General features: G+C 53.1%; 1 protein-coding gene across 1 annotated transcript in view; it reads left to right on the top strand.

Annotated features, from left to right (window-relative positions):
- KCNG2 (potassium voltage-gated channel modifier subfamily G member 2) overlaps window positions 1-8,647 on the top strand; it is a 44,894-nt gene that overhangs the window by 4,040 nt on the left and 32,207 nt on the right. The window contains exon 2 of the mRNA XM_029231362.1: window positions 8,120-8,636. Within this exon, the coding sequence (XP_029087195.1) occupies window positions 8,120-8,636 (517 nt within the window). The remainder of the gene's footprint in view (window positions 1-8,119; window positions 8,637-8,647) is intronic.

Below are 8,647 nucleotides of genomic sequence, written 5' to 3'. Positions count from 1 at the left end.
CCCCACCCCTACCCCCACCCACATGCCCCACCCATACCCCACCCCACACCCCACCCCCTAACCCCGAGTCTGCACTGAGGCCCGTCCGGGGACCGGGGGCTCAGGGGCTTCCTGTCACCATGGCAAGAGCTGCCCCGGGGAGCACGAAGACTCAAGCATCTGTGGCCTGTCCGGCAAAGAGACAGGTGCTGACAGCTGGGAGTCCACCAGCGTGTGCACAGGCCGGGGACGTGGGGGCCACAGGGGGGTGCGGGGTGCCCAACAGCATGGATCCCTCGTCCCAGGTACAGCCAGGGGTCTCATTTTAAAGGTCACCTTCTCCAAGTAAGAAGCTGTCTCTTTTGTACAAGGAAAGAAATCTCTCCTAGAGAATACTTTGCTTGGTGACACCAAAAACTTTACCTCTGCTAAAGAGGTTTTAGTCTGTTCCAGTTCATGTTTTTAAGCCTAAGTTGGTAAATTCAGCTACAGAATGAATATTTCCTCCACTGTGGGCTGGCCCGGTATTTGAGAACCTCTTCCTAATCATGTATGTTTTCCCCCTTTTCATTTTCATTCACACACGCCCCTCTGCCGCGCTGCCTTGCAGGCCCCCCAGGAGATGCACCCCTAACCGGCCCCTCCTGCCCGCAGGGCCCAGGGACGGAATGCGGGGGTGCCAGCCGGGGCAGGACCCGACGGGCGCACAGCATGACGGGCAGACGCTCCCTCTCCTCTGGCCACGGCTGCCTTGGGGGCAGTGGACCAGGCCCCGGGCCCTTTCTGCGGTGACCGCTGAGTGTGTCCAGCCCCAGTTACAGTGTCACGGGGCTTTGAGCTGAGGGAGAGGGAGGGAGGCTGTGCCGGACACGGGGGCGTCTTTCCCCAGAGTAGCTACGAAGCCAAGTCCCACAGCACACATTCCTTTTGAGGACTAAAGCCCCCAGGTCTCCCTGTAAAGCGCCAGGTGTGGAATCTCCTCGTCCTATTGCGCACTGAGCCTTTGCAGCTGGATGTCTTCCATCTTCACCACATTTTCGTCACTTGGTTTATTTTCACCTCTTCTCCTGGGATTCCTGTAAACAGAATTGATCATTTTCCTTTCTCCTTTGCTTGCTTTATGTGTCCTGGTCTGTGATGTCTGTCTTCCATTGACCCCTTTTGGAGGGTTCCTGGGAGAGAATGCCTCCACCTGACCCAGCCTGACCTCAAGCTGACCCAACCTGACCTCAAGCTGACCTAACCTGACCCAACCTGACCTCAACCTGACCTCAAGCTGACCTAACCTGACCCGACCTGACCTAACCTGATCTCAGCCTGACCCAACTTGACCTCAGCCTGACCTCACCCTAACCCCAACCTGATCTCACCCTGACCCTAACCTGACAGACTCTACTTTCAGTCTCATCTGTTCACCTCTGGAAACTGTCTTTCTTATTCAGATCCTCCTGGACTTTGTGATAATGTCTTTCTTCCTCTGGGGTTTTAATTCCTTCTTTGATGTCTGTAAAGATTTTTGATAATCCTATCATCTCAAGTTCCCAGGAGCCTGATCCTCTTATTCCTGTGTCTGCGGGTGTTTGCTCAGGTGGGGCTTTGCCCTGTGTATTTTATAATTTCGGTTTGTAAATGCATCTCGGTTGAGGCTTCATCAGTGAGAAGCTATGAGGCTTGAGTGGCGAGTCGTCCCTCTAGACCAGGGGTGCTGATGGCATTGGGCTGGGTCTGCCCTTGTTCTGGGGTGTCCTGCACGTGCGCTGTAGGGTTTCATGGCACCCCTGGCTCCTTCCCACCAATGCCAGTCACACCCAATCACGACAACCAAAAATGTCCCGGGCCTTGCCAGGTGTCCCGGGGGCAGAGTCACCCCAGTTGATTATGTGTGTCTCCAGGATATTGCCAAGCTGGGACCACCTTTCACGGGGGATAATTTCCTAGCTTTGAGTTTCAGAGACAAAAGTTTCAACCTCAAATCCATTGTGCAGGTAGGCTTTTCGACACATATTCTTGTAGAGCCAGGCAGAGAAATCTTGTAATCCTCCTATCCCATAGGCAGATTTTTTTCTAGTTTACCCTTTCACTAGGGTGTAAGGACAAACATCAGTGCTTCCTGTAGGATTAGTTCAAACCCCACCTCCTGTCATGACGGTTTACCAGTTTACTATCTATCAGAAATGAACACGTCCGAGAGACCCCACATCCTTGGCAATAAAGTGTGTCATCAAACCTTCCCACCTTACAACGTAGTAATTTGAGATGTTTATTTTTGCTATTAGAAATGAACTGGAGGGACTTCCCTGGTGGTCCAGGGGTCAAGAATCCACCTTCCAATGCAGGGGACGCGGGTTCGATCCCTGGTCGGAGAACTAAGATCCCACATGCCGTGGAGCAACTAAGCCCACACAGCGCAACTACTGAGCCTGCGCTCCTCAACTAGAGAGAGAGAAAACCCATGCGCCACAACTAGAGAGCCCGTGCACCACAACAAAGCCCTCTTGCCACAACGAAAGATCCTGCGTGCCGCAACTAACCCCCGAGGCAGCCAAATAAATTAATAAATTTAAAAAAAAAGAAATGAACTGGAGCATCTTTTCATATATTTAAAGTCTGTGTTTTCCCTTTACTGTAAACTCTGTGACAATTTGCCCATTTTTTCTATTGAGCTGTCCGTTTTCTTCTTAAAATCCACGGCACTTGAATGCCTCTTATGCCCCACACAGTGGATAGGGATGCACTTCAGGGCTCTCAGCAGTGACTGCCAGTCTCTTAAGAGAGAACGTGACTTAAAAACACTTAGTAACATGTAAGTTATGTTTATGTTTGTAAATGTATATTCCGGGGAAGAAAACCCTTTACAGGAAAGTTGTAGGGTCTGGCTGATTACCCAGTTATTTTAATGATCAGTCACCCCTACCTACAAAGAATTCGGAGCACACATTTGATGTGGCTACAAAAGGACTTGATTAACCTGTGCTACGGAATTGTCACTGGCTCCACGGGGACAGGAAGACGTGGAGGACCCCAGCCTAGCGTAGGCAAGGTGGGCTTTCCCACTCCATACTTGTCTCTGCCCCTCACGGTATTCCAGGCAGAAGCTGCCGTCAGCTCTGGTTCTGACAGTTACGGGAAAAGGACGTGAGGTCACGTGGCACTTTCTCTCGGGCACACCTCGGCCTCGGCCCAGAAACTTGTGAGCCTGCCCTGGAGGCTCCATCCTTCCCGGTGGCCTCGCACGGCTCCAGAGAGTGGGGCGCCCCCCGTGAGGACCCCCGCCTGCCTCCTGGGCACATGCTGAGTCCTCCTCCCAGCTGCCTGGGAAGGAGGTCGGCCGTGAGCCGCTGGCATCCTTGATGTGGAACTCCGAGCCGCTGTCCCTGCGTCCTCGATGAGAAGCGGCAGCTTGGGGGATCTCTGCAACAAGTGTCCGCGACCTAAACAACTGACTGCGTTTGAGGAAAGTAGGATCTTCCTCCTCAGCATAACCTCCTCAGATTTCCCCAACCTCCTGCCGGGTCGGCGAGCCTGCAAAGTCCTCAGGGCAGCCTCTCCTCTGCGCAGAGCCAGCCTCGCAGTGTTGGAAGTGCCGGTCGTCCTCGCGCCCCCGGCTCCGCCCCCCACCCCCACCGCCATGAGCTCCAGCATCACGTGTCTAGCACCAGCCGATGTTACTGACATTTGCTGCATGAAACGCCCACCCCGAGGCATCAGTAACACAGCTGAGCCCGGAGCGCCCTCGCCCTCAAATCCTGCAGTGACTGGGCAGGCATGCTGGCTCTCTCCCCACGGCCCCTTCTATTTGGTTTTCTCCCCCTCCCAAATCGCAGGGTCAGTGAGGCATCCGGGCTGCATGCCGAACACCCCTTGGGCGCCCCCCGCTTTACGGTTTGTGAGTCGCCCTGGTGGTAGGTTTGCCTGGCAGTGGTTAGAGCAGCAAATCCTTAACAACAATGAAAGGTCTTGATTTTGGCAGTTGAAGCAGTGGTTCTCGGGCTTTAGTGCCCTACACCTGCTCATTGACATGCACAGAACCAGATGTCAATTTTTTTTAAATTGAAATGATAATGTCCATTTTAATGTGTACAATTCAGTGTTTTTAGTATTTTAACCCTCACCACTACCTAATGCCAGAGCATCCTCATGACGACAAAAGAAACCCTGTCACCATTAATCGGTCACTCCTCCACCCCCAGCCCCCAGCCCCTGGCAACCACTAACCTACCTTCTGTCTCTGCAGATTTGCCTGCTCTGGACAGTTCCTTTCTGTCCGGCCTCTTCCACTTACACCATGTTTTCAACATCCATCCGTGCTGTGTCCTGTGTCAGCACTTCATTCCTTTTTGTGGTTGATTGTGTCCCAGTATGTAGATGGAGCACATTTACTTATCCATTGGTCAGCTGATGGACAGTTGTGTTGTTCCCACATTTTGGCTGTTGTAAATAATGCTGCTGTGAATATTCACGTACACGTTTTTGCGTGAACCTAGGCTTTCATTTCTCTTGGAGTGACATTGCTGGATGCCATGGTAAGTCTATGTGTAACTTTTTGAGGAACTGCCCAGCTATTCACAGCAGCTGCACTATTTCTCATTCCCACCAGCAGAGGACGGGGGTCCTGAGTTCTCCACGCCCTTGCCGACACTCCTTTTTCCATTTGTTTGGTCGCAGCCAAGCTAGTGGACGTAAAGTGGTACCAAGTCGTTTGGATTAGCGTTTTCCTGATGACCGATCACACTGAGCATCTTTTCAAGTGTCTATTAGCCATTTTTGTATCTTTTTTGGAGAAGTCCTTCAAATCCTTTGCCCACGTTTTAATTGGGTTGTTTGTCTTTTTGTTTTTGAGTTGTAGGAGCCCTTTATGTATTCTGGACACTAGACCCTTATCAGATATATGATTTGTTAACTTTTTCTCATCCCATGAGCTATCATTTCATTCTCTTGATAATGTCCTTTAATGCACAAAAGAGTCTAAGTATGACAAAGCCCAGTTTATTTATTTTCCTTTTGTTGCTTATGCTTCTGTTGTATTTCAGAACCCATTGCCTACTCCAAGGCCATGAAGATTTACTCCTGTGTTCTTCTAATCAGATTCTTCCGCTCCCCAGGGTTTGCTGTAATTGCTGTTGTTTGTTTGACTTTTCTGGACGAATTAGGCAAAGTCTGCATGTTTTTGCCTTGTGTGGCCACTGATATCTCTGTCCCATTAGCTTAATGGTCAGCAAGTGACTGGACAGAGATTCTCACATGCCTGGAACAAAAACAAAAACAGACCAGTCTTTGCAGACGGGCCCTGTGTGTCAGGGCACCCTCAACACCCAGCAGGCCTGTCCCTTGCCTCCCCCTTTCGCCTCCTGCTTGTGCAGTCTGCTGGGGGCGGGGCGGGGGGAGAGCGTAGGGCCTTCTCAGGTCTCTCCTGAGCGCGCACATGGCCCCAGGCGCGTGAGCAGCATTCCAGATTTCGAGCAGTGTGTTGGAGCATTTCCAAAGAGTCTCACTCCCCAGCCTCTTCTCCCAAGCTTTCTGGTTAGTCTATTTTTTGCCCCAACAATAATGTTCATCCGTTGCCTCAGCAAACACTCTCGTGTAAGTGATTCCACAAGCTGCCCGGGTGGCCGCTTTAGCCCTGGGAGAGTCCCGAGCTAGGGGAGGTACAGGCAAGCCTTCTGACGGGTCTTTCGGGGGAGCCACCAGAAGGGTCCAAATAATTACGGTTCCTCCTGAATCGGGTCCACTCTCCTCTTCCAGTACCAGTCCTGGTACCAGGAACGCAGGCTGTCATCTTCAAGGCGAACGCTGAGCTGAGAAGCAGGTTAAATAAACTGCTAAGAGCTCACTTTTTTTCTTTGCGGTACGCGGGCCTCTCGCTGTTGTGGCCTCTCCCGCTGCGGAGCACAGGCTCCGGACGCGCAGGCTTAGCGGCCATGGCTCACGGGCCCAGCCGCTCCACGGCATGTGGGATCCTCCCGGACCGGGGCACGAACCCGCGTCCCCTGCATCAGCAGGCGGACTCTCAACCACAGCGCCACCAGGGAAGCCCTCAGCTGTTTTTACTCAAGTGTTCCCCTGGCTGCTGCTACCCTTTGGTTACTGTCCAGAGTTCCAAAAAAAGTTGATTCTGATGGTTTTTGCCGGTTTTCTCATTGCTTTAGTGGGGGGATATTTCGGGGTCCTTACTGTGCAGTTTTCCAGTCCCTCAGAATTTTAAGTGTAGAGCCAGGAATATACTTTTTTTTGCAGGTTCTTTTGATAATTTTGGTGCTGTTGGCCCTCACTCTACACTTTGAGAACCAAACTGGAACTGTCCCTCCCCTGCAGATTACTGCCTAGCCAATGTCTAAGATATACTCCCTGGTAAATGGGACCTTTGGAGTTTATGTCCCCGGATTGGTATTTGCCTGTTTTCTCTGCTCTGTCACTGTTGCCACGGTGCAGAGATGTGCATGATGCCAAAGCGCTGACCCCGTTGTGTTAACAAGTCAAGGGGGGCCATCCTGAGCACGATTTGGAGGAACAGAACCGCCCTCCAGCGGCATGGAAAAGAACCCACGGGAGTCTCTGCAAAGGACACAGTCATCAGTGTTACTTATGGACCCTTTTTGATGTGGTTCCTGAGTCAGGGACCCCGTTTCCAAACAGATACATAGACGTTAAGGGGTGACCCAGCTCTGGGCAGAGGAAGGAATGTCAGGTGCAATTGTGGGTAAATACGCCACAAAACTTTAAATGTCCACATTCAGGACAAAAATGATTTTGTCTCAGTAACATATTTTGTGACACGTCCTTTTAACAAGTGCCGAGTAAACCAACACATTTAGGAATTCTGGTTGCTGGTCTATGCACGAGCTATGATGAGATACTCACTGAGAAGAATATGATTTCTTTTGTGAGTTTCTTGAACCCTGGTCAAAGAATAAAACAAGTCGTCATTCATATAAGAAACTCACCTGGAATCTTACCTCTGCCCAAGCATTCTTAAGAAGGCATCCGACAACGAATGCCAAAGTGTACATGCCCACAAACTAGTGTGGGTGACTCACGTTCAAAATATTTTAAAGGGGACCCAGGCTAGCAATCCCCACACTACAGAGATATTTCCCTCCCTTATATGTTTGGAGCTGTGAGCTTCATTAAGCTTTGAGGCCACAGATCCCTTTGAGAATCTGAGGATCCTCTATTAGAAAAATGTGTACACAGACAAGTTTGCATCTAATTTTAGAAGGCTCATAGATCCCTGAAGAATTCCCATGGACAATAAATGAAGAACCTCTGGTTTAGAGAATCAAGGCAACCGAAGCATTGTGAGTTTCTCTACATCAGTGCCTCCCAAACCCAGCTGTGCAGCAGAATTATCTGGAAGCTTTTAAAAAGCAAAACAAACCTGTTTTTATTAGGGACGTTTGTAAATGTACGTAAAAGCAGAGAGAAAGTATAATGGCCCCAGTGTCCTCATCACCGGGCTCCGGCAGCAGGTGACGTGTTTTGTCTGCACACCACCTTGAGAAAGGTGTGCTTAATGAAGACCCAGACCTCATTTCACGTGAATACCTCACTGTGGGCCTCTAAGGGGCCGAAACACCCTGTTTTTCACGAGTGCAGTACTAGTCTCATGCCTTTAAGAAGGCTTTAAAATCGTAGGTAGTGCTGGGATTTTCTTAGTTACTCTTACATGTCTTTTTATAGTCGGTTCCCTCTAATCCGAATCCAAACAACGTCCACAGGCTGCTCTGGCAGCTTGGCTGACGCTTCTTAAGGATCAATACATCCGTAGCAGCCCCTCCCCCGGCCCCCACTTGTTAACTAGCCGGAAACCCCCCAGGTCTGGCCTTGCCATCATCTCGGGAGGCAGCATCTCCAGGGCGGCCCCCGCCCTCCTCCCTCGTGCTGCCCCGCGTTGGCCGCGTCCCTAGTCTCCAGGCAAGAAATTAAGGCGGGTCCCTTGTAAGCGGGGCCTGCTGGAAAGCTGAGGGGCGGGCTCCTGGGACCACCTGCAGGCGTCAGGGATGCAGGAGAGGAGAACCGAGCAGCTGGGCCGATGGAGCCCTTGGTTTGGTTCGCTCCCCAAGCCCCAAGGTCATGCGTGGGCGGGGGTGTCCCAGAGCTCCCGGCCGGTCTACGGCCTAACGCGCGCTCCCTTCCTTCGCAGGCCCAGCCTCCGGACCCTGGTGTGGCGCATGGGGCCATGGCCCTGCTCCCCGGGCCCGCGGAGCCCCCGGGCCCCGAGCCCCCGGTTGGCGGCAGCGGCAGCGGCAGCGGCGGCGTTGGTGGGGCCCGCGCCCGGCACGTCATCATCAACGTGGGCGGCTGCAGGGTGCGCCTGGCCTGGGCCGCGCTGGCCCGCTGTCCCCTGGCGCGCCTCGAGCGCCTCCGCGCCTGCCGCGGCCACGACGAGCTGCTGCGCGTGTGCGACGACTACGACGTGAGCCGCGACGAGTTCTTCTTCGACCGCAGCCCGTGCGCCTTCCGCGCCATCGTGGCGCTGCTGCGCGCCGGGAAGCTGCGGCTGCTGCGCGGCGCGTGCGCCCTGGCCTTCCGCGACGAGCTGGCCTACTGGGGCATCGACGAGGCGCGCCTGGAGCGCTGCTGCCTGCGCCGCCTGCGCCGCCGCGAGGAGGAGGCCGCCGAGGCGCGCGCGGGGCCGGCAGAGCGCGGGGGCCCCGGCAGCCCGGCCTGC

The sequence above is a fragment of the Monodon monoceros genome, unplaced genomic scaffold (genome assembly GCF_005190385.1).
Source record: "Monodon monoceros isolate NGI ecotype Baffin Bay Population unplaced genomic scaffold, NGI_Narwhal_1 Super_Scaffold_1, whole genome shotgun sequence".
NCBI lineage: Eukaryota > Metazoa > Chordata > Mammalia > Artiodactyla > Monodontidae > Monodon > Monodon monoceros.
This window is presented reverse-complemented; position numbering and strand designations above follow the sequence as displayed.